The 26,153-nt window shown below is 47.8% G+C and overlaps 1 protein-coding gene across 1 annotated transcript in view; it reads left to right on the forward strand.

Annotated features, from left to right (window-relative positions):
* The first annotated feature begins 1,149 nt into the window (after positions 1-1,149).
* The window catches only part of LOC144668906 (ras/Rap GTPase-activating protein SynGAP-like), an 86,842-nt gene continuing 61,838 nt past the window's right edge, over positions 1,150-26,153 (forward strand). Inside the window, exons 1-3 of the mRNA XM_078531376.1 lie at positions 1,150-1,809; positions 21,587-21,726; positions 23,043-23,115. Coding sequence (XP_078387502.1) covers positions 1,287-1,809; positions 21,587-21,726; positions 23,043-23,115 — 736 coding nt within the window. The 5' untranslated portion in view covers positions 1,150-1,286. The remainder of the gene's footprint in view (positions 1,810-21,586; positions 21,727-23,042; positions 23,116-26,153) is intronic.

A 26,153-nucleotide genomic window follows, 5' to 3' on the forward strand; every position in this document is an offset into this window, starting at 1 on the left:
ATTTGTCAGCTTCTAAGAAATAGATCATTCTGTTTTACTTCCCTAATATTAGTGCTTTGTCTGATTGCCTTTAATGTAGTAAAATGACCTAAAGTGCTTCACAGGACTGTTATCGAAATTTGACACCGACTCACATAAGGAGATATCAGGATAGGTGACAAAAATCTCAGTCAAAGTCTGGTTTTAAGGAGCATCTTTAAGGAGGAGGGGAGAGAGAGAGAGAGAGAGTGTAGTGAGGAGACTTAAAGAGAGAATTCCAGAGATTAGCGCCTTGGCAGCTAAAGGCATGGCCTCCATTGGTGTGGCAATGATATCTGGTATGTGCATGAGTCCAGGACCGGAGGAACACAGAGATTTTAGAAAGTTGTGGGGTCGGAGGAGATTACAGAGATAGGGAGGAGTGAGACCGTGAAGGGATTTGAAGAAAAGGATGCGAATTTTAAAGTCAAACCATTGCCTCCCTAGAAACCAATATTGGTCAGCGAGCACAGGATGTGATGGGTGAATGGGACTTGGTGCGCATTAGGATACAGGCAGCAGAGGTTTGGATGAGCTCAGGTTCACAGAGGGTGGAGCCAACATTAGAATGGTTGGGTTTGGAGGTAACAAAGGCACAGTTGTGGTATAGGTATTACTATGGTAACACTGTACAGAGGGAGATGTTGAACTGAAATGCACGTTGTACCATTTCCTTATCCTGCTAGAAGAGGGATTTATTTCAAGCGCTTTCTGAGCCGTACAGTCCCATTCCCAGATGGGGAACAAACCTACAGTTGAAGGAATCTATGGAGCTAAGGGGGTCCCTCAAAGCCCCTGAGGCAAAAAACACAACCTCTCCCTTAAGGTCCAATTGAATGAAAGAGGCCACTTCTGCTGAAGTGTGGTACAACTAGAAAAGTTTTACTAATGTCATCAAATCATTCCTCTTGTTTGAGGAGTTTCACGAGGGATACTGCTCTGTCCCCTTTTGGCAGATGTTGAGCTTTTACTGAAAGAAAACAATCCTCTTTATCTCCTTCCATCTGACCTTGTGGTTTGCAGTCTCCTTTGGTGTAGCTGAGTGCGCTCGGCAATCTTCCTGCCGTAGTGCCCTCCTCTACTTCCTTTTCTACAGGCATACTATAACGTCACCTTTGAAAAAAAACACTCACACACAAAAGAGAGACGAGCACGTATTGCTGAGTTGAGTTCAGCGGGGGCTGAACGACACGTGACAGGTTTCTTTCAGCCAGAGGATCACCAGATACGATCAACGGAGTTGGCTTTCTTCGACCAGTCGCTTAGCGATGAATGTGGAGGAGAATTCAGCCTCTGCCGCGGCAAATCCTCTCGAGCAACAGGCGGGGGACAACCCGTTGAAGGCTTACAAGTGGTTCACAGGGTCCAAGTTGAATGCTAGGAAGGGTGAAGAAGAAGAGGAGCAGGCAGCTTCAGAGAGGGAGGCCCCAGAGGAAGGGGACTTGAAGGAGGCTGCTGGAGGCGCTGAGGCTGCTCGGCAGGGCACTCAAGGGGAAGGTTCCCCAGAGCTCAAGGGGAACAAGATCACAGCCGACAGGGAGAGTGCCAACCAGAGTCGTCCAACCCATGGTGACGGTCAAGCTGTGCGGAGCAAGAGGGACAATCTGTCCAAGAAATCGAGCTCCCAGCGCACTCATTCTGAGTCAACCCAATCCACAAGGGTCCCTGGAACTCTGAGAAAGGTGAAGTCAGACTCAGCTGAGAGGATCCGGAGATTACTGACTACATTTTCTAATCGACTGTCCGGAAAACGTTCTTTCCAGGAGCCAGCATTGGACCATTCCCAGCAAGGTACACCTCTATGTCATACATGTGGACTGTCTTATGTCGGTGCTGAGTCTTTTGCTTTGTTTTGGGAATTTCTGCTCAATGCTGACGCATTCAGGGTGCTGCATGTTGACATCATGGGGGTGAATTTCCTTGGTGAGGGAGTGGGGGGTGCTTTCTCCCAACCCATTGGCGTATTTTCGGAGGAAGGTTGGCGTAAGGCAATCCGGAGGATAGCTGAGGAAACTCCCCCAGTTAACGTACCCCATCTTTTTACACAACACAGACAGTGTTGCATTTTTACAGTAAAAATTGGCGTCTGGATTTTAAAAATTCATTCCCCGCCCACAACTGCATTTTTGAACGCGCCACCAGGAGGTGGAATCAGAACCAAGGATGCTGGAGACGCTCAGCAGGTCAGGCCGCATCTGTGGAGGAGGGAAACAGAGTTAATGTTTCAGGCCGATGACCTTTCGTCGGAGTTCCGATGGAAAAGTCATCCACCTAAAGTGCTATAAAAGCAAAACACTGCGGGTGCTGGAAATCTGAAATGAAAACAGAAGATGCTGGGAAAACTCAGCAGGGTCTGGCAGCCTGTGCGGAGAGAGAAACAGAGTTAACGTTTTGAGTCCGTGTGACTCTTTTTCAGAGCTCTGAAGAAGAGTCGTGCGGACTGGAAACCTTAACTCTGTCTTTCTCTCCACAGATGTTGCCTGACCCGCTGAAGTTTTCCCAACATTTTTTGTTCTTATTTCAGATTCTTAGCATCCTCGGTATTTTGCTTTTGTACTTGGAGGCCTAAAATTGCTAAGGGTTATCAGGGGAAGCATCACTTCCCTTGGAAGTCTAAGGAATAACTTTCATTTCTATAGCGCTTTTGTAAAGGGTCTACATTAGTTGTCACTCCGCATTTGGACAACACCTGCTGAACAATCCTGATTGTGCTAAGAATTACTCTGAAAACTGATTTAGGATTGTCAGACTGTGTACACTGTTTACACAATAGTGTAAAGCACTGTTCTAAAGTGCTTTACAGCCGCTTTTGAAGTATAGTCACTGTTGTCTTGTGGGAAACACTTCAACCAATTTGCACACAGCAAGCTCCTACAAACAGCAATGAGGTAATGGCCAGATAATCTGCTTTTTTTGTGGGTATTGGTTGAAGCATGAACTTTGGTCATAACACTGGGAATAACCCCCACTGCTTTTCTTCAAAGTAATGCCATGGCATCTTTCACTTCCACCAGTTTAAAGTCTCATCGGAAAGACAGTGCCTCAGACAGAGCAGCACTCTCTCAGTACTCAGGGCACCAATAAGGTTGAATAAAACAGGAGGGCAGACGAGGTAAATTGAGGGCTGGTGGTTAGCTGGCACCCAGCTTAGTTTTAGAAGGAGGGAAAACCAGAGGAGGTGAAGAGTTCCCCAGTTTGAAGGTATGGGAAAGAATTGGTTAGGGTGAAAATGCAACAAGTCTTGTTTTTTTCTCTGTGAGACTGTAGACAACCGGGAAGTTCAGTAGGAACTCTGCGGTGAGTAACTCACCTCCTGACTGCCCAAAGCCTGTGCACCATCTACCAGGTACAAGTCAGGAATGCGATGGAATACTGTCTATTTGACAGCTCCAATAACACTCAAGAAGCTCGACAGCATCCAGGACAAAGCAGCCACTCCATCCACCATCCTAAACATTCACTCCCTCCACCACCGATGCACAGTAGCAGCAGTGTGTACCATCTACAAGATGCACTGCAGCAACTCACCAAGGCTCCTTGAACAGCACCTTCCAAACCCACGACCTCTATCAATTAGATTGACAAGGGCAACAGACACATGGGAACACCACCACCTGGGAGTCCCCTCTAAGCCACTCACCATCCTGACTTGGAAATATATCGCCGTTCCTTCACTGTTGCTGGGTCAAAACCCTTGAACTCCCTCCCCAACAGCACTGTTGGTGTACCTACACCACATGGAATGCAGCGGTTCAAGAAGGCAGCTCACCCACCACCTTCTCAAGGGCAATTAGGGGTGGGCAATAAATGCTGGCCTAGCCAGCGACACCCACATCCCGTGAACAAGTAAATAAAATATAAGATGGAGGTGTGTGGAAGACAGCACATTTGGAGCCTAGTAAGAGATACACATTGAGAAAAGCAATGGCTCTTGTAAAGAAGGAGTAAAATATGGAGGCAAGAAAGATTGCAACAGAGAGGGATATGGAGCTGTGAGGCTAGAGGGGTGAGGTGAGAGTGAGCCACCCTTGGATTTTCATACCAAAGCTGAAGTTCCTGAACTTTGGTCCCTTCACCTGAGACACTGTTAGTGCTCAGGGGACAATTGAAGCATTCAAGACTAATATCAGTAGAGTTTGGTTTTGGTGATCAAGAGATAAGGATGAAAAGCGTGACAATGGAGTTAAGAAAAAATCAGCCTGTTCTAATTGAATGGTGGAGCAAACTCGAGGAGCTGAATGGCCTCGTCATGTCCTCAATGCCTTTAAAGGAACAACCAAGATCTTCCTAGGTGGTGAAAAATTGAGATTAATTGTTATACCTCAACTGTCACACCATGAGAAATCAGCTAATTCAGCACAAACTTGGGGGTTGTAATGGAACATGTTTCAGTGCCAGGCAGAAGGTGCTGATGTTTTCATCTATTATCATTGACCTTTAGAATCTACTCATTTAGCAATGAGTTGGATTAAGAAAAGAGACATAGCCAATAAGGTTCACGTACTGTGAAGGAGAGTCAGGTTCAGCTTTGCAGCAGGTCAAACTAACCAGAAGGAGTTGGTGGTTAGCAGGGAAAGGGGGTGAGAATGAGAATGGAAAATAATCTGAAAATGAGACAAAGCTCGGGGTTGCTCAATTACTTCTGGGGAGAAGTAATGTTCTGCTCTGTAAATGAAACATTTCTCCAGAAATCTCCTCTTGAAGGCACCTTACTGTCTTTAAAAATTGGATCTCTTGCCTCCACTCAGTCTGTGTTGTGCGAATAACAGATGGATAAGTTCAATTAAACTTAACTGGTCTGAAATGTGATGGGACAGCCGGTGATTTATCTGCCTGCATTCTGCACGTGACATCTCATAACATCTTCTGTACAGGAGAGTATCAGTTACTCTCCACCACCCACTGCCTTGTTGGACTCACTGTCTGCTGTGCTGTGTCAAGAACTGTGCAATATCCACTTCTAACAGTTCTTCCCATATAATCCCTGCACTAGGTTTCATTTGATACCCTTTCCACTCACTGTGTCATGACACCTCCCAGTGCTTTGTCAGGTCTGTCCTAATAAAAAAGAAAGATTTGCATTTATATAGCACCTTTCATGGCCTCAGGATATCCCAAAGCGCTTACTGCCAATGAAGCACTTTTGAAGTATAATCACTGTTGTAAGAAATGCATGTCAATTTGCACATGGCAAGTTCCCACAAACAGCCATGTAATAGTGACCAAATAATGTGTTTTTGTGATTGAGGGATGACTGTTGGCCAGGACACTGGAGATATCTCTCCTGCTTTTCTTTGAATAGTGCAATGGGTGCTTTTGCATTCACTTACGATCAGGTCTCAGTTTAATGTCTCATCTGAAAGGTGGAGCCTCTGACAGTGCAGCACTCCCTCTGGGAGTGTCAGTGTGAATTATGTGCTTGAGTCTCTGAAGTGGGACTTGAACTCATAACTCTGTCCTTTGTTGAGGCAGCTCCAGAGTGGCTAAGGCAACAGGCACCCATGTATTTTGAGTCAAGTGCAGTGGACACTGATTGAGGCACCACAAGTAGTAAATTTCATTATTCCTTCCTCCAGAGTGACAAACTCATTGACCCTATGATGCCAAACTATTTCATTCAACCCAAATGCTTTCCCAAGCTCCCAGGCAGCTTATATGAGAAAGCTGATGGATGGTCCTGCTCTCACCTCCAACCACTACCCCCCTCTCTCCATCACAACTATTACTATCCTTCTCTTTCAGTACCACCACTGTCATCAACAACTTTCCTTTACTACGTTTTATTCCACACACTCTTCCTCATCGCCCTTCCTTGATGTGCTGAATATCAGGCTCATTACATCATCAATGAGCTCCATTGAGGCTAATTTTGACTTTTGGGTGGTAGCATATTGGATTAGACTCCTGATGACTTTAATTGCAGCAAAAATCAGGGAGATGCTCAGAAGATTTGATATTGGTCACTATGACCTGCAGCCCAAAGTCAAAATTGCCCCTATTCTTTCCAAGAATCTCAATACTGGGGAACAACTCACTTTTCTAATCCCTCTTTAGCCACAAGCTAATTCTTTGTGAAACCTGCTCTTAAAATATTACTTCTTGATTTGTTTGATCCTGTCTCCTGCTGTTTTCAACCTTGGCACTCTCCACACAATGAACCTCGGTCCCTTGCCAATCTTTCTCAAATCCTTCTATGATCCCTCTGTTCTGTGAAAGGCACTGCCATTCGAAGGGAGGGTGAATTGCCAGGTGTTGGTACGGCCACATACAAGCCCCAGCTGTCCGTCACTGTGCCCAGTGCCCTCCTTCTGCATGGTTCCAAATCTAGAACTCCCTCTCCCAAAAAAACGATGGGGAAAGGGAACAATTGAAAATCTCAAAGCTGAGATGGATTTTTTTGTTGTGGGGCATTAAGGGACATTGGCTTAACCAGAGTGAGGTCAAGTGATACATCTGCCCACAACACAAGTTGTACATCCCAAGGCTGGTCCAAAAAGGGCAGAGCTGGGGTCAGGCTTAAATTCCAGATATTCCCCAGAAAGTTCACTTGCATCCTTCCCAATCCCAGGGATTTCCTGGGCTGTATTTATTTCTATTTGAGGTGTTTCTTAGAGCAGAAACTCACCCTCAGCATAATGTCATTAAAAGCAGGTATTTTACAGAAGGCTGGGGGGCCTTTGTGGTGCAGTGGGTAGCGTCCCTGACCACTGAGCTAGAAGCCCTGGGTTCAAGTCCCACCCCAGGACTTGATGGCCAAGAAAGACATGTTCAAAACATAGCTAAACAGGTTGAGCATAAACTTGCTAAACCCTTCCAACACATGTTAAGATGGTAAAAGTGGGAGGGATTCCTGGTCAGCCATGTGATAGAAAAAAAGTTGAAGCCTCTCCCATCATTATCCATAGCTCCAGACTACAACATGCAGGTAAAAGTGTATGTGGCCACAGCAAACTTGGACTCCTTGAGTGATCTGGAACCCACTGCCATTTCACAGAAGGCAACACTCACTTAAAATCAGTACAACATACATCAGCTTGCTTGTCAAATGGTTTATTACCTACAAAGCCAACAGACATTAAGCCTATGTTTAGAGTTAAATGAAAAGATGTTGGTCTCTGAATTGAATTCTGAGAAGCTATTAATATTTCATTGCAGATAAAAGTAGTTTCCGTTCCTCTCTGTAATTATGGCTAAGCCAATGAAATGAATGATGAATGAAACTAGTTTTTAATCACACTCTTGATAATTTAAAAAAAATATATTTTTCTTTTCCCACCTATTTCTAATATTTTTAAATGTATTTCCATCCATTGTTTTGTCTCCACCTTTTAGCCTATTTCGATCCCTTCCCCCTACCCCACCCCCACTAGGGCTATCTGTACCTTGCTCGTCCTGCTTTCTACCCTTAATGTCACCAATGGCACATTCCTTAGCTAATATCACCACCGTCAACACCCCTTTGTCCTTTTGTCTATGACATCTTTGGCAATCTCTTCTTTGCCTCCACCTATCACTGGCCCTCTATCCAGCTCTACCTGTCCCACCCCCCCTCAAACCAGCTTATATTTCACCTCTTTTCTATTTTTCTTTAGTTCTGTTGAAGAGTCATGCAGACTTGAAACGTTAACTGTGTCCCTCTCCGCAGATGCTGTCAGACCTGCTGAGTTTTTCCAGCTGTTTTTGTTTTTGTTTTAATCACACTCAACTCGTTCCCAGGCCTGGTTGAGAGAGAGAGATATATATGAGCTCGCAGAGGAAGATGTTTTCTTGGGCATGAATGTTACTGAGCCAAGGTCAGCAGATGGAGTTTAAGATACAGGCCAGTAATGATTTCATTGAATGGCAGAACAGACTTGAGGGGTTGAATGGCCTCCTCCTGTTCCTGTGTATTATTACGATCCATCACCATGAGTAACATCTAATGCTAATGTTGAGGGATTCTTTAAGAAAACAAATCAAGGATCCTTCTCAATTACATCAGGAACATAGGGAGTAGGAGCAGGAGTAGGACACACAGCCCATTGAGCCTGCTCCACCCTTCAGTAAGGTCATGGCCAATCTTCTACCTCAGTTCCTGCCCAATTGCCATATTCCTTGATTTGCCTTACTGTCCAAAAAAATCTATCTATCTCACTTTTGAATATACCCAATGGCTGAATGTCCACAGCTCCCTGGGTTAGAGAATTACAGAGGTTCGCTACCCCCTGAGTGAAGAAATTCCTCCTCACCTCAGTTCTAAATGGCCGACCTCTTATCCTGAGACTGTGGTGCCCTCGTTCTAGACCCTGCAGCCAGGGGAAAACAGCCTCTCTCGGCATCTACCCTGTCAAACCCTCTGAGAACTTTGGTTGTTTCATCATGATAATTGGCTTCTAAATATATTTTTAACACAACATCTGGGCCTACGACATGAGACAAGAGCTGTCTGGTTTCACTGTACATATGACACCAACTGTCAACACTTAGCCACAAAGCTAGGCCGAACACACTGCTTGTCTATGCTGACATTTGGCGAATAAAAATACAAATATTTGCGCTTTATTAGGGCGCAGCAGCTTGAGTTACATGAAGATTATTTAACACAACCAGCGAAGGTTCCAGTGACACGAAACCACCACATTTATGTGGTTACAAAAATGAAATGAAGTCGACTTGTTAAAATTGAGTTAGCTGGTGTTCCTTTTTTTTGAGTCTTTCTGTACTTTTAAGTGCCCACTTTGTCACGCTGTTCATGTTTGAATTACAGGAAAATTCAACCCTGATTTTGAATTAAAGCCAGGTTTTTTTTTTTCACCCTGTAGCTGCGCGTGGCCGAGATACAGAACAATGATCAGGGAGCTGGGGTTAAGAGTAAACTGTTACTCCCCCCGCCCTGTCAGATGGTCGCACTTCCTGTGTGAGCCTAGCCTGTGACCGTTTGATCAAAGCGTGATGTTGACTCTCAATAGGAGATATAACCAGGTATCTGACTTTCCAACAATTTACATTTATATAGCGCCTTTACTGTGGCAAATCATCCCAAGGCGCTTCACAGCAGCATGGTCAGATGTGCTGAACTGTATCAACAGATATTAGGACTGGTCAAAGAAAGTTTTAAGGAGCATCTTTAAGGTTGGTGGTGGGGGTGGGGAGAGAGCCAAAGAGGCAAAAAAAAGTTTAAGCAGGCAAATCCAGAACTTGCAGGGTCTAGCTAGCTAAAGCCAAGTCCACCAATGGTGGAGCATTTAAAATATAGGATGCCCTTAAGGCCAGGATTGAAGGAATGAAGAGCATTCAGAGTGTGTAATACACTTTGGAGTGCTGGATGAGTTTCTTGTAAGAAACAGTGAACTTCATTTACAGACTCCAGAGGAGGCTACATGCTTGTTCCCAGACCAAGGCTAGGAAGCTCCGCCCCTAAGATTCCCCGCGCTTAGGGCTGATTGGTCTATACAGTCACGTGATCCCCATAACAGTAAGAAATGGCTTAACTTACAATCACTACATTCCTCCCCATTTAATTTTGTTTTACGCTCCTATTTACAAAAAACGTCTTAACCCATATTATACACATTTCATGCCATTATAAATTTAATCTTTGAGGAGGTTTTCGGATTGGGGTACAGCAGCGCAACTCCACAACTGGAGGTTCTTCCATTGGATCGACTTGCACAGGAACTGCAGCATCGGGGACAATCCTTAGACAATGGCAGTTCAGAACTATTTACTTCGACAGAGACATCTGGTATGTCTATTCTCTGTCGATCTGGCAGCTCATGGGTCGAAGTTTCGACTTTGATTTCAGGTGGATTAACTGCTTGTTGGAGCGTTTCTTGACTCCTGAGATGATCCACGTGTTTCCTAACAATCCTGTTTTCCGCTTCTACCTGATAAGATAAAAGTCCTGTTTCAGAGACAATTGTACCAGGGACCCATCTTGGCCCAGTTGCAAAATTTCAAACCAAAACTGTCTCTCCCACAGTAAACTCTCGACCTTTACTGTGAATGTGATGATTCACTTTTTGACTACCCTGGTTTCTCTCCACCTTCCCCTATAAATTAGGTGATACTAGGCTCAATCTTGTATGAAGTCAGCACTTCATTAACAGTTCTGAAGGTGTTAAACCAGTGGAGTTGTGCGATAGCTGAACAGGAATCTTGGAATTTGTGTTTCTAATGTTCCCTCTGTTAGTTTCTTCATGCCGTTTTTAAAGGTTTGTACTGCTCTTTCTGCTAACTCATTGGATGAGGGATGTCACGCTGCTGTTCTGATGTGTTTACTCCCATTTAGGCTCACAAACCTTTGGAATTCAGTGCTGGTGAAATCAGTACCAGTCTCTGACACAATAACTTAAGGCAACCCTAACTCCTCGCTGTGTGAAAAAGTTTTTTCTCACCTCGCATTTGCTTCTTTTGCAAAACACTTTAAAACTGTGCCCTCTGGTTCTCGATCTGTTTACGAGCGGGAACAGTTTCTCCCTATCTACCCTGTTCAGGCCCCTCATTATTTTGAAAACTTCTATCAAGTCTCCTCTTAGCTTTCTCCTCTCCAAGGAAAACAGCCCCAACTTCTCCAATCTCTCCTCATTACTGAAGTATCTCATCCCTGGAACCATTCTCGTAAACCACTTCTGCACTCTCTCTAATGCGTTCACATCCTTCCTATAGTTTAGCACCCAGAACTGTACACAATACTCCAGCTGAGGTCTAACCAGTGTCTTATATAAGTTCATCATAACCTCCCTGCTCTTGTATTCTATGCCTCTATTAATGAAGCATAGAATACTGTATGCTTTAGAAACAGCTCTCTCTACCTGTCCTGCCACCTTTAGTGACATATATACATATGCACCCAGGTCTCTCTGCTCCTGCACACCCTTCAGAATAGTATCCTTTACTTTATACTGTCTCTCCATGTTCTTTGTGCCAAAGTGCATCACCTCACACTTCTCTGCATCGAGCTTCATCTGCCACCTATCTGCCCACTCCACCAATGTGTCAATGTCCTTTTGAAGTTCTACATTGTCCTCCTCACAGTTTACAATTCTCCCAAGTTTTGTGCCGTCCACAAACTTTGAAATTGTCCCCTGCACACCAAGATCTAAATCATTTATATATATCAGGAAAAGCAAGGGTCCCAATACCGATCCCTGGGGAATTCCACTATAAACCTTCTTCCAGCCTGAAAAATACACATTAACCATTTCTCTGTTTCCTATCCCTCAGCCAATTTTGTATCCACATTGCTACTGCCCCTTTTATTCCATGACCTATAACCTTCCTCAAAGTCTGTCATGTGGCACTGTATTGAGTGCCCTTTTGAAGTCTTTATACACCACATCAATGGCCTTGCCCTAATCAACCACCTCTGCTACTTCTTCAAAAAACTCCAGCAAGTTAGTTAGACATGATTTTCCTTTAACAAATCCATGCTGACTCTTCCAAATCAATCCACGTTTTTCCATGTGACTATTAATTCTATCCCAAGTAATTGTTTCGAGAAGTTTCCCCACCACCGAAGTTAAACTGACTGGTCTGTAATTGCAGGGCAGATCTTTACCACCTTTTTTGAACAAGGGCGTAATGTTTGCAATTCTCCAGTCCTCCGACACCTCCCCCGAATAGAGGAAACATTGAAAGATTATTGCCAGTGCCTCTGCAATTTCCACTCTCTCTTCCTTCAATATTCTTGGCTACATCTCATCCGGTCCCGGTGCGTTATCAACTTTAAGCTTATCCAATACCTCCTCCTCATTAATTTTAAAACCTTCTAGTGACTGAGTTTTCTCCTCTGTCACCATGCTCTGGGCAGTTTGTACCTCGTAGGTAAAGACAGATGCAAAGTATTCATTTAGCTTCTCAGACATGCCTCTTGCCTCTGTGTGTAAATCCCCTTTTTGCTCCCTAATCGGCCCTGCTCCTCCTTTTACCACCATTTTACTATTGATGTGCTTATAGAATACTTTGGGATTTTCTTTTATATTAGCTGCCAGTCTTTTCTCATAGTCCCTCTTTGCTTCTTGTATTTGCTTTTTCACATCCCTTCTGAACCTTCTGTATTCAGCTCGGTTCTCAATTGTATTTGCTACCTGACACCTGTCGTAAGCACACTTTTTCCTCTTTAACTTAATTTCTATCTCCTTTGCCAGCCAGGGAGCTCTCCAAATGACATAATTCCGCATCTATCTTTTCCTTTAAATCGTAAGGCACAGGCCTTGTCTTAAAAAATTGGGGTGTTGCTTCAGGGTCCATGTATATTTTAGCTTGTAGACCTTTGATTTTCCCCCAACTCAACTCGAAATACTCTGCCATACTTTTTCAGCAACTCTGGAATCCTGTCCTGACCTGAAAAAATTCTGACCAGTTTAGTTTTATTTCTTTCAACCGATCGCGGCCCAGGAGGTTAGGTCCTCTTCCAGTTACAACAATTACTGGCAGCTGAGCTGTCTGTTTGTCTGTATGATACAGGTACAGAGGTGATGCCTTTCACCTGTATGGCTTCTCCTGGACAGGTTTTTAACTGAGCAGAGGTTTTCTCCAAACTCAATGGCTGGGTACCTTCTCTGTGGTGTTTGTAGATGCGTTCTCCCACCACTGTGGCCAATGCTCCTGTGTCTGCCTCCATGAGCAGAGGCTTCCCATTTACTTGAAGTGTAACAGTGATTGGTTCAGTTTTCCTGGCCTTCAGATTGTGTAGGGAATAAACATCAGCCTCAGCAACTCCTGACTCATCTGTATTGTGCACTTCACTTAACTTGACTCACTGTCTGAATGGCTGTCTTGATCTAGTCCTGCACTGTTTAATAACCTGCTCTTTTATGTGGCAGTACTGGCTTTCTGCCTCTTTAAATCTACAGGCTTCGGGTGCATGATTTCCCCCACATTGGTAACACTTTAACTTCTGGGTTACTGGTGAGCTGTTTCCAGTATTTATTTTTATTTTTCTAGTGCTAGGGAGCGTGTCCCGCTTTGCGGTAGCCTCCCTGATCTTCGTGCCATGCCCAGTAGCAGGTTCCCACCGTAACTGCAGAGTGACTCCATGTTGCACACTCTGCAGAGCCTGCGAGTCCCTCTCGGCGCTCTCCACCGCTAGCGCTATCTCCAGGGCGCGGTTCAGGCCTATCGCAACTTCTGTAATCAAGCGGCGCTGAATGGCGTCATCATTTATACCGCAAACCAAACAATCTGGAACCTGTCGTTTAAAGTATCACCGAAGTCACAGTGTTCCGTTAACTGTTTTAACTTTGCGATGTACATTACAATCGACTCACCGGGGGCCCTCACTCGAGAGTTAAACTTGAATCTTTGCATGATCATCGATGGTTCAGGCTGAAAATGCCCTTTCACGAGGTCGACTAGCTTGGTGAAGGATCTGGAATTTGACACGTTCGGAGCTGTCAGGCTACGGATTAGATTAGAGGTTTTGCTCCCTCAGACACTTGGCAGAATCGCCCTCTGTCCCTCTGTTTCTCCTCTGCCGTTATTTCATTAGCTACAAAGTAGAAACCTAAACGCTCAATGTATTGACCCCAGTCCTTAAAGGATGAGTCATATCGGTCAATTCTGCCAAAGAGAGGCATTGCTGGTGAGTTAACTTCTTTTCTTTCTTCCCTCAAAATATCGGAACACCCACAGCCGCGAGGTGGAGGTCGGCGCTATTTATCCCCGTCGCCAGTTGTAATAAACTTGGGAGTGCCGGATGAGTTTCTTGTAAGAAACAGTGAACTTCATTTACAGACTCCAGGATGAGGCTACATGCTTGTTCCAAGACCAAGGCTAGGAAGCTCCGCCCCTAAGATTCCCATCCCAAGGGCTGATTGGTCTATACAGTCACATGATCCCCATAACAGTGAGAAATGGCTTAACTTACTATTACTACAGAGGGTAAAATCCAAATATTGAAGATATGTGTACCATCTACAAGGTGCATTGCAGGAACTCACCCAGCCTCCCTAGACAGCACCTTGCAAACCCACGACCACTACCATCCAGAAGGACAAGGGCAGCAGACACATGGGAACACCACCACCTGGAAGTTCCCCTCCAGGCCACTCACCATCCTGACTTGGAAATATATCGGCCGTTCCTTCACTGTCGCTAGGTCAAAATCCTGGAGCTCCCTCCCTAACAGCACTGTGGGTGTACCTACACCACATGGACTGCAGCGGTTCAAGAAGGCAGCTCACCACCACCTTCTCAAGGGCAATTAGGGATGGGCAATAAATGCTGACCCAGCCAGTGACCCCCACATCTCACGAATGAATAAAAAGACACAGAAATATGAAATAAACACAGAAAGTGCTGGGAAAACTCAGCAGGTCTGGCAGCATCTGTGGAGAGAGAAACAGAGTTAACATTTTGAGTCCAGTACGACCTTTAAGAGTCATATTGGGCTCAAAACATTAACTCTTGTTTCTCTCTCCGCAGATGCTGCCAGGGCCTGTGGAGTATTTCCAGCGCTTTCTTGCTTTCAGAGGGCAGTTAGGCTGGAGGAGGTTACAGATGTGCGGAAGGATGAAGCCAGGGTGTTATTGGCTCACCTGGGGTGGACATCTTGCCTGACTTTTGTCCCTCCCAGAGAGAGTGAAACCAATTCTTACCCCAATGGGTGGTGAGAATGTGGAACTCAACATCACAGGGAGTGGTGGAGGTGAATGACGGAGATGCATTTGTGGGGAAGTTAGGTGAACGGAGGGGAAAAAGGTTATGTTGATATGGTGAGACGGGGTGGGAGGAGGGTCATAAGAAGTGCCAACACTAGCATGCACCAGTTGGGCTGAATGGCCTGTAAATTCTGTATAATTGATGTCTATAACCCAAACTGACCCAACTGAGTCAACATAATAGCAAAGGGTGAGGTCGTCTTAATAAGAAAACTTGTGGGTAGGAATCATTTTTAGCTCAGCACTGTGGAGGCACTGAGTACTGTGGATATTTTTCTGTTTAATTGATTCTAAGGACATTGGCATCACTGGCAATCTGAAACTTATCACCCAACCCTAACTGTCTGAATGAATGGTTTTATATAACTACTCAGTCAGGGGCTCAGTTAACAGTCAACCACTGGTGTGGGACTAGAGACACATATAAACCAGACCGGGTAAGGTCAGCAAATTTCTTTTGCTCAAAGCCATTACTGAACAAGTTGGGTTTTAATGACAATCCAACAGTTTAATGGTGACTTTTACTGATTCCAGCTTTTTATTTCCAATGAATTGAATTCAAACTCTCAAGCTGCCATGGTGAGACCAACAAGTTGCTGGATTCTCCACAGGAGTGTGATGGAATACTCCCCACTTGCCTGGGTGAGTGCAGCTCCAACAACACTCAAGAAGCTTAACACCATCCAGGTCAAAGCAGCCCGCTTGATTGGCACCACATCCACAAACATTCACTCCCTCCACCACTACCACACAGTGGCAGCAGTGTGTACCATCTACAAGATGCACAGTGCCAACTCACCAAGGCTCCTTGGACAGCACCTTCCAAACCCACGACCGCTAACATCTAGAAGGTCAAGGGTATCAGATACATGGGAACACCACCACCTGGAAGTTCCCCTCCAAGCCACTCACCATCCTGCCTTGGAAATATATCGGCTGTCCCTTCACTGTCGCTGGGTCAAAATCCTGGAACTCCCTCCCTAACAGCACTGTGGGTGTACCCACACCACATGGACTGCAGCGGTTCAAGAAGGCAGCTCACCACCACCTTCTCAAGGGGCAATTAGGAATGGGCAATAAATGCTGGGCCTGGCCAGCAATGGCCACATCCCATGTAGAATAAAGGCAGTCCCTCTTTGCTTCCACTCTGGGTCGATGGGTTCTGAGATGTCTGCTAAGTCCAATGCACAATCTGTAGACCCTGCCACATGCGGGGCAGGGGGTCCTTGAAGGGTGGGGTAAGTGGGTAGTTTGGAGGTTGTGCACTTCCTCTGATGCCTCAGCTTCACTTCTGCACTAATTAACGTTGGAATTGTTTGGTGCCTTCCTGAATGAGCCTTCTCCATTTCGGTCAGCCGGCGGGTCAATGTGACCTTTTCAGGCGTGATTTTTATTCTGCTGGATTCCTAGTGCGGTAACATCCATGGTGCATTAACTTGGAACAACTCCTGAATTGGGGTTAGATGGAGTTGAGGTACAGATCAACCATGGCCTAACTGGATGGTAGGATAGGTTTGAGGGACTGAATGGCCCCCTACTGTTCCTCTGTTCCTAACGTCAGAAGTGAACAGATTGCAATCTATTGATGTTGAAGGTTTTACAGCCCAATCGGCTCACTCTGATTTACCTCTGCTCACCCAATACATGTGTTTTCAGCATCTTCTGGCCCAAAGTTGTTGAAAGTGGCTTAAAAATAAACTCATCGCACAGGGGTCACATGGGGTCTGGTACAGACAGTAAAGAAAGAACTTGTGCCTTTCACAACCTCAGGACGCGGCAAATGCTTTACGGACGATGAGATATTTTTGAAGTGTGATCACTGGGTAATGTAGGAAATGCAGCGGTCAGTAGATGTACAGGAGATTCCATCAGCAGCAGTGTGATAATGGCCAGATCATCTGTTTTAGTGATGTTGGTCGAAGGTTGGAACTTGGCCAGGTTATTGGCGAGAACTCACATGCTCTTCTATATAATCGTGCTCTGGAGTCCTCCACTACCAGCTAAGAGGGCAGATGGGGCTTTGGTTTAATGCCTCACCTGAAACAAAGATGGGACCTCCAGCAGTGCATCACCCCCTGAGTACTGACCCTCTGACAGTGCAGCGCCCCCTCAGTACTGACCCTCTGACAGTGCAGCACTCGCCAGTACTAACCCTCTGACAGTGCAGCACTCCTTCAGTACTGACCCTCTGACAGTGCAGCACTCCTTCAGTACTGACCCTCTGACAGTGCAGCACTCCTTCAGTACTGACCCTCTGACAGTGCAGCACTCCCTCAGTACTGACCCTCTAACAGTGCAGCACTCCCTCAGTACTGACCCTCTGACAGTGCAGTGCTCCCTCAGTAATGATCCTCTGACAGTGCAGCACTCCCTCAGTACTGACCCTCTGACAGTGTAGTGCTCCCTCAGTAATGATCCTCTGACAGTGCATCACCTCCTGAGTACTAACCCTCTGACAGTGCAGCACCCCCTCAGTACTGAGAGAGTGCTGCACTGTCAGAGGGTCAGTACTGAGGGAGTGCTGCACAGTTAGAGGGTCAGTACTGATGGAGTGCTGCTCTGTCAGAGGGTCAGTACTGAGGGAGTGCTGCACTGTCAGAGGGTCAGTACTGAGGGAGCGCTGCACTGTCAGAGGGTCAGTACTGAGGGAGTGCCGCACTGTCAGAGGGTCAGTAATGAGAGATTGATGCACTGTCAGACGGTCAGCACTGAGGGAATGTTAATCTGTCTGAGGTTCAGTACTGTGGGAGCGCTGTACTTTCAGGAGACCAGTACTGAGGGAGTTCTGCACTGCCGGAGGGTCTCTCTGACAGCGCAGTTCTCCCTCAGCACTGACCCTCTGACAGTGTAGCACTCCATCAGTTCTGAACCTCCAACAGTGCAGCACTCCCTCAGTACTGACCCTCTGACAGTGCAGCACTCCCTCAGTACTGACCCTCTAACAGTGCAGCACTCCATCAGTACTGACTCTGACAGTGCAGCACTCCCTCAGTACTGACCCTCTGACAGTGCAGCACTCCCTCAGTACTGACCCTCTGACAGTGCAGCACTCCCTCAGTACTGAACCTCCAACAGTGCAGCACTCCCTCAGTACCGACCCTCTGACAGTGCAGCGCTCCCTCAGTACCGACCCTCTGACAGTGCGGCACTCCCTCAGTACTGACCCTCTGACAGTGCAGCACTCCCTCAGTACTGACCCTCTGACAGTGCAGCACTCCCTCAGTACTGACCCTCTGACAGTGCCGCACTCCCTCAGTACTGACTCTCCGACAGTGCCGCACTCCCTCAGTACTGACGCTCTGACAGTGCGGAACTCCCTCAGTACTGACTCTCCGACAGTGCAGCACTCCCTCAGTACTGACTCTCCGACAGTGCAGCACTCCCTCAGTACTGGCCCTCCGACAGTGCAGCACTCCCTCAGTACTGACCCTCCGACAGTGCAGCACTCCCTCAGTACTGACTCTCCGACAGTGCAGCACTCCCTCAGTACTGACTCTCCGACAGTGCCGCACTCCCTCAGTACTGACCCTCCGACAGTGCAGCACTCCCTCAATACTGACTCTCCGACAGTGCAGCACTCCCTCTGTACTGCCTCTCCGACAGTGCCACACTCCCTCAGTACTGACCCTCCGACAGTGCAGCACTCCCTCAGTACTGACTCTCCGACAGTGCAGCACTCCCTCAGTACTGACTCTCCGACAGTGCCGCACTCCCTCAGTACTGACTCTCCGACAGTGCCGCACTCCCTCAGTACTGACTCTCCGACAGTGCGGCACTCCCTCAGTACTGACGCTCTGACAGTGCGGCACTCCCTCAGTACCTACTCTCCGACAGCGCAACGCTCTCTCAGTACTGACCCTCTGACAGTGTCGCACTCCCTCTGTACTGCCCTGGGAGATGACATGCTCAGGCTGCAGAAGTGGATGCAAACTCCCAACCTTCAGACTCAGAAGCAGGAGAGCTTGCTGCTCTACCAGGGCTGCCATGCCAACCCATTGTACCGCCCTCTCGTCACAGGCCAGTCTTTCACAGCACTCGAGAGCTTCTCAGGATCGGCGTTGAGGTTAGTGAGACACATGCAGACGTTGCTAGCATGGGACAGGAAATGACTTGCACGCAGCACACCTTTGAACCCCTTCCTGTGTGCACCGCACCCTGGCAGACGAGGCTAGAAGGTGTGACAGCTGCCCAAACATGGGCTGGGTGCCCAGTGCCCACTGCGCTGTGCGATTACCCTGTCAGTGACCACACTGGACGCGGCATCATGGCTGGGGCCTAGCTCAACCCAGGAACAAGATTTAAAACACAATTCTGACAATATTCTGTATGATTAATGTGCAGAGAATTGGAAATTTAGTAAATCACATAATCATTTGTAATGGAGGACGTGAAAATTGTTTTTAATCTATTTGTTGGAGAAGTGTTAAAGGAAACCTCCAGTTTTGATAGTCTAGCCATCTAGGGAAGCTTTTTTAAAAATTCATTCATGGGATGTGGGTGTCGCTGGCTGGGCCCAGCATTTATTGCCCATCCCTAGTTGCCCTTGAGAAGGTGGTGGGTGAGCTGCCTTCTTGAACCGCTGCAGTCCATGTGGTGTAGGTACACCCAGAGTGCTGTTAGGGAGGGAGTTCCAGGATTTTGACCCAGCGACAGTGAAGGAACGGCCGATATATTTCCAAGTCAGGATGGTGAGTGACCTGGAGGGGAACCTCCAGGTGGTGGTGTTCCCCATGTGTCTGCTGCCCTTGTCCTACTGGGTGGCAGAGTTTTGACTGAGCCGCTGGTCTTCTCCTGCTCATAGATTCGTTATGTTCATAAAGCGCTTCACATCCAATGAGCTACTTTTGAAGGTTAGTCACTGGGGCGAGTTTAACCCGACCCACCCAACCGCCTAAAACCGCCCCAGCTTCCTTACCTGAGCCAGGTATCAGCCAGCAGGATTGACATGTGAGAAACCTCCAACTCAGTTCACCTACTCACGCCCATAGAATTCAAATTAGAGCCTCTGTTATCACTGAGGCAAACATGACACTTCACGTACGCACAGCAAGATCCCACAAATCCCGCAATAGGATTCTGTTCTTAAGTGGCTTTGGTCAAGAGATAAATGTTGGTTAGGACATGCGGCAGCCCCTTGTGGTTCGATGTCACTGCTGACCCTCTACTCGAACCTTCCTCGGTTCCCATCTTCCTCACTGCCCAGAATCATACCCCCCTCTCTTCACCAGAGATGCCCAGTGCCTGGTGTCCAGTTGGCAACCCTGTTCGGACTGATTTCTTCAGGTGACCCCTCCCCCCACTGCCTACAACTGCCCCCCCACTGCCTACAACTGCCCCTCCCCCCCACTGCCTACAACTGCCCCTCCCCCACACTGCCTACAACTGCCCCTCCCCCCACTGCCTACAACTGCCCCTCCCCCCCACTGCCTACAACTGCCCCTCCCCCCCACTGCCTACAACTGCCCCTCCCCCCCACTGCCTACAACTGCCCCTCCCCCCCACTGCCTACAACTGCCCCTCCCCCCCACTGCCTACAACTGCCCCTCCCCCCCACTGCCTACAACTGCCCCTCCCCCCCACCGCCTACAACTGACCCCCTACTGCCTACAACTGCCCCCCCACCACCTACAACTGCCCCTCCACTGCCTACAACTGCCCCCCCACTGCCTACAACTGCCCCCCCACCGCCTACAACTGCCCCCCCACCTCCTACAACTGACCCTCCACCCCACTGCCTACAACTGCCCCCCCACCGCCTACAACTGCCCCCCCACCTCCTACAACTGCCCCTCCCCCCACCGCCAACAACTGCCCCTCCCCCCACCGCCTACAACTGCCCCCCCACTGCCTACAACTGCCCCTCCCCCCACCGCCAACAACTGCCCCTCCCCCCACCGCCAACAACTGCCCCTCCCCCCCACCGCCAACAACTGCCCCTCCCCCCCACCGCCTACAACTGCCTCTCACCCCCCCACCGCCTACAACTAACCCCCTCCCCACTGCTTACAGCTGCCCCACCTGGTCCAACAATTAGTGATCTTATTGCTTTTCGTGCTCCTGGCCGTTGCTCACAGCAATGACTGGGAGATTAATCTTCAATCCCTGGAGACCCCAGGGTAACCCTGGAGGGGTTGGTCACCCCAAGGTCGGTCACAGTATTGTCCAGCTCTTCACTCAACAGCTTCATTGGACCCTCCCAGCCTGAGTGATGGGCCCTCAGCCTCCCAGGAGAATAAGCCCCGGGGTCTCCGATCGCTCCACCATGGGCGGGTGGTTTATCCAATCAGGCGTTCCCTGAAGTGACATATCCTGGTCACCGAGGCCTTGAAACTGCACTCAGATCAGAGCGTGATTGGCGGCAGCAAGGGTCAGTCTGAGTGTTTAGGGGAGCGCGGGGTGAGGAGTGGGCAAGGGAGGCCCTGGGGAAGGGGAGGGGGTGAGAAGTGGCCACCTTCTGAGACGAGGTCGAGGGGAGCAGGATTCCTCACTGACCTGCGTTGGCTCCTGGCCTGGCAAGGCACCAGCTTGAAAATCCTCAGCCTTGTTTTCAAATCCCCCCCATAAACTTCCCCCTCGCTCCCTGCACAACCCTCCTCCAGCCCCACAACGCCTCGAGATATCGGTGCTCATTTCATTCAGGTCTTTCACGCATCCATCCCCCCTTTGTCCGAGGCTCCTCCATCGGCCCTTGTGCCTGTCGCTGCCTCGGCACTTTGGTCGCCGGGCCCTGATGTCGAGAGTGGTGCTACAAGAATGCAAACCTTTATTCCTTGACCGTGCGTCGATGTGCACGGGCAACGTGAGTATCCGAGAGGAGGGGCCGGATTTTCCTGCCTGTGCTCCCGGGAAATTTATATACAGGTAACTGCACGCCGCCGGTCTTTTGAAGTTTCTGATAGATGTGATGGTTTATTTCCTCCCTGCAGATGATGTTGATGCAGCAGCGACACCTACCGCTCCGAGCCCTCCTGTTCCACTGGTGCCCAGCGTGGGAGTGCCGGTCTGGGACGTCAATAACTGTACCCTAGTCAACGGCCAGCTTGTGCTGATGTCGAAGGAAGATGAGGTATGTGGGCCTGGATACATCTCCCATCGTCTGTCCACGCGACGGTGTTATAGACCTTCTAGGTGGGTGCGCTCTGCCTCTGATGCTAGGGGATTTGGGTTCAAGTCCCACTCTAGGACCCGCTGGTCGCAGGAGGAGAGTTTGTAATGTGGTCCATAATTAGCCTGCGAACCCTTTCCAATGCTTCCCCGAAGGGGTGTGTGTGGATGTGAAATAAATCTGCAAGTAATGGTGACCTTTTAACGATTGGGCTGTTGTTGTAAAAACCCGCCTGGTTCACCTAATGCCCTTTAGGGAAGGAAATCTGCCGCCCTTACCCGGTCTGGGCCTACATGTGACTCCCCACCCACAGCACTGCCCTCTGCCCTCTGAACTGGCCAAGCAAGCCGCTCGGTTGTATATGGACGGACGATAAATGCTGGCCTTCCCTGCGAGTCCCATCATGCCCTGTGACTGAATAGAGGAAGCTTGATGCCCTAGAATAATAGCGGAGTGAGAATTGGTCCGTCTCTTTGACAAGAGGCTAATCTGCAAGGCCAGTTTGTCCCCTTTCTTCAGCAGTGCAGTGACTCAGCAGCTCCCTCTGCTGCCCGTTACTCTCATTACACAAAAACTGTCTGTCTGGCCTGACCAGGGGACCGTGCGTGAATTGATGATCTGCATTCTGTACCTGAAAACCATAGGGGTTGTGTTGAATTATTTCCTTTTCAGACACTGGTGCCTGTTCAATGGACATAACAAATTTAAAACTCTTTTCCTTGCATTTAATCCCATTCCACCCATTGTCCTTGTCGCTCCCTAACTCTATAAATCTACCCTGTTCCACAAACTCAGCCCTCCCCTGACTCCAGTACCTTGCGCATCCCTCCCACGTTTGGCCTCGCCATCGCAGGCCATTCCTAGGCCCCAAACTCTGGGATTCCCTTCCTTAAACCTCTCCATCTCCCAATCACTCCTTTATGACTCTTCTCACGAACTCCTGATTGCTGACCAAACTCCTGATTGCTCCCACTTTGGATCCAATTTCTTTCCCCCTGTGCCTTGGTGAAGCAGCTTGCAGTATTTTTGCTAGCTCATAGGAGCAATTATAAATGTTATTTATCGGAACCCCTTTTCTCCTGTGATATAAATAGTCATGACGGTTTGAAATTTGGCATTCTTGCATTTGTCCTGATTAAGTGTAAGATGGGAAACTTTGGCAACATGCTATTGGTTATAGCGCTAGAACTAACAGTGATTCTAGTAATAATATCACTAGTTAATATTAGCAATGCCAGTTATCTGTTCTAATTATTGCCATCTGTTTGTAATTGTAGGGAAGTTGCAAAATTAGGCTGAGGACGAGTAGCTGCATATCTGATACCAGCTTCAGTCAATCGCAGAACTGTGGTAAGAATCTTCTTTTCATTCTCCCCACTCTCTACGGCTTAGATTTATTGTTATTACTGAGGGCCTGAAGTAATGAGCGAAGCCCCACAGTGCAGGGTGCCATGAGGACTGGGAAGAGAGGTAGTACGACGTGAAGGGGACCCAAGGAGGCTGCAGAGAGATATATATTAGGCTACGTGAATGGGCAGAGGCCTGGCAAATGGAGTACAACGCGGGAAAAGGTGAAATTGTCCATTTTGGCAGGGAAAATAAAAAAGAAACATATTGTCTAAATGGTGAGAGATCGCAGAGCTCGGAGATGCAGAGGGATCTGGGTGTCCTAGTGCATGAATCGCAAAAGACGAGTTTGCAGGTACAGCAAGTAATTAGGAAAACAGAAGTATATCGGTCTCCTTATTTAAGGAAGGATGTAAATACGTCGGAAGCAGTTCAGAGAAGGTTAACTAAACTAATACCTTGACTGGGGTGAGTTGTCCATCGAGGAAAGGTCGGACAGGCTAGTCTTGGCTTGGAGTTTAGAAGAGTAAGAGGCCACTGAATAATACATATAAGATCCTGAGGGGTCTTAACAGGGTCAATGTGGAGAGGATGTTTCCTCTTGTGGGAGAACCTAGTACCAGGGCCACTGTCTAAAAATAAGGGGGCACCCGTTTAGGACAGGTGAGGAGAAATATTTTCACTGGGAGGGTGGTGAGTCTTTGGAACTCTCTTCCTGAAAAGGCGGTGGAAGCAGAGCCTTTGAATATTTTTAAGTCAGAGCTGGATAGATTCTTGATCAGCAAGGGGGTGGAAGGGGTCAGCGGGAGGTTACAATCAGAGCAGCGGTGATCAGATTGAAGGGCGGAGCAGGATCGAGGCAGCCTGCTCCTAATTCACAGGTTCATATGTTTGTATGGAGAGGGGGAGAGAATGAGATTAATTGAGAAGCAATAGTTGGATGGCATCAAGCTTCGGAATTGAACAGCCCGTTCAATGGTAGGAGGTAAACCCTCGAGGGTGAGGTGCTGGGAAAGAATGAGTTAGATTGGACTGCCCCTTTAAGAATAGAGCCACAGATCAGGAATCACTTCTACACACACAGTGTGGTAGATATTTGAAACTCTCTTCTGTAAGCGGCAATTGGTGCTTGATGAATTGTTAATTTTAAATATGCGATTGATAGATTTTCGTGATTCAAAGGTATTTTTTCTATTCATTGATGTGATGTGGGCTTCGCTGGCTAGGCCAGCATTTATTGCCCATCCCTAATTGCCCTTGAGAAGGTGGTGGTGAGCTGCCTTCTTGAACCGCTGCAGTCCATGTGGTGTAGGTACACCCACAGTGCTGTTAGGGAGGGAGTTCCAGGATTGTGACCCAGTGACAGTGAAGGAACGGCGATATATTTCCAAGTCAGAATGGTGAGTGACTTGGAGGGGAACTTCCAGGTGGTGGTGTTCCCATCTATCTGCTACCCTTGTCCTTCTAGATGGTAGTGGTCGTGGGTTTGGAAGGTGCTGTCTAAGGAGCCTTGGTGAATTCCTGCAGTGCATCTTGTAGATGGTACACACACTGCTGCTACTGTGTGTCGGTGGTGGAGGGAGTGAATGTTTGTGGATGGGGTACCAATCAACTGGGCTGCTTTGTCCTGGATGGTGTTGAGCTTCTTGAGTGTTGTGGGAGCTGCACTCATCCAGGCAAGCGGAGAGTATTCCATCACATTCCTGACTTGTGCCTTGTAGATGGTGGACAGACTTTGGGGAGTCAGGAAGTGAGTTACTCGTCGCACGATTCCTAACCTCTGACCTGCACTTGCAGTCATGGTATTTATATGGCTTGTCCAGTGACCCCCAGGATGTTGATAGTGGGGATTTAGTGATGGTAATGCCATTGAATGTCAAGGGGACATGGTTAGATTCTGTCTTGTTGGAGATGGTCATTGCCTGACACTTGTGTGGCATGAATGTTACTTGCCACTTGCCAGCCAAAGCCTAGATATTGTCCAGATCTTGCTGCATTTGGACATGGACTGCTTCAGTGTCTGAGGAGTCACGAATGGTGCTGAACGTTGTGCAATCATCAGCGAACATCCCCACTTCTGACCTTATGATGGAAGGAAAGTCATTGATGAAGCAGCTGAAGATGGTTGGACCTAGGACAGTACCCTGAGGAACTCCTGCAGTGATATCCTGGAGCTGAGATGACTGACCCCCAACAACCACAACCATCTTCCTTTGTGCTAGGTATGACTCCAACTAGTGGGAAGCTTTCCCCCTGATTCCCATTGACTCCAGTTTTGCGAGAGCTCCTTGATGCCACACTCGGTCAAATGCAGCCTTGATGTCAAGGGCAGTCACTCTCACCTCACCCCTGGAGTTCAGCTATTTTGCCCAAGTTTGAACCAAGGCTGTAATGAGGTCAGGAGCTGAGTGGCCCTGGCGGAACCCAAACTGGGCATCAGTGAGCAGGTTATTGCTAAGCAAGTGCCGCTTGATAGCACTGTTGATGACCCCTTGCATTACTTTACTGATGATCAAGAGTAGACTGATGGGGCTGTAATTGGCCGGATTGGATTTGTCCTGCTTTTTGTATACAGGACATACCTGGGCAATTTTCCACATCGTCGGGTAGATGCCACTGTTGTAGCTGTTACAGGAACAGCTTGGCTAGGGGCACAGAATGTTCTGGAGCACATCTTTAGTACTATTGCCAGAATATTGTCAGGGCCCATAGCCTTTGCAGTATCCAGTGCCTTCAGCTATTTCTTAATATCAGGTGGAATAGAATTGGCTGAAGACTGGCATCTGTGATGTTGGGGACCTCCAGAGGAGGTCAAGATGGATCATCCACTCGGCACTTCTGGCTGAAGATTGTTGCAAATGCTTCAGCCTTATCTTTGCACTGATGTACTGGGCTCCTCCATCAATGATGATGGGGATATTTATGGATCCTCCTCCCCCAGTGAGTTGTTTAATTGTCCTCAACCATTCACAACTGGATGTGGCAGGACAGCAGAACTTAGATCTGATTCATTGGTTGTGGAATCGCTCAGCTCTGTCTAT

Source organism: Cetorhinus maximus, chromosome 28 (assembly GCF_964194155.1).
Source record: "Cetorhinus maximus chromosome 28, sCetMax3.hap1.1, whole genome shotgun sequence".
Lineage (NCBI taxonomy): Eukaryota > Metazoa > Chordata > Chondrichthyes > Lamniformes > Cetorhinidae > Cetorhinus > Cetorhinus maximus.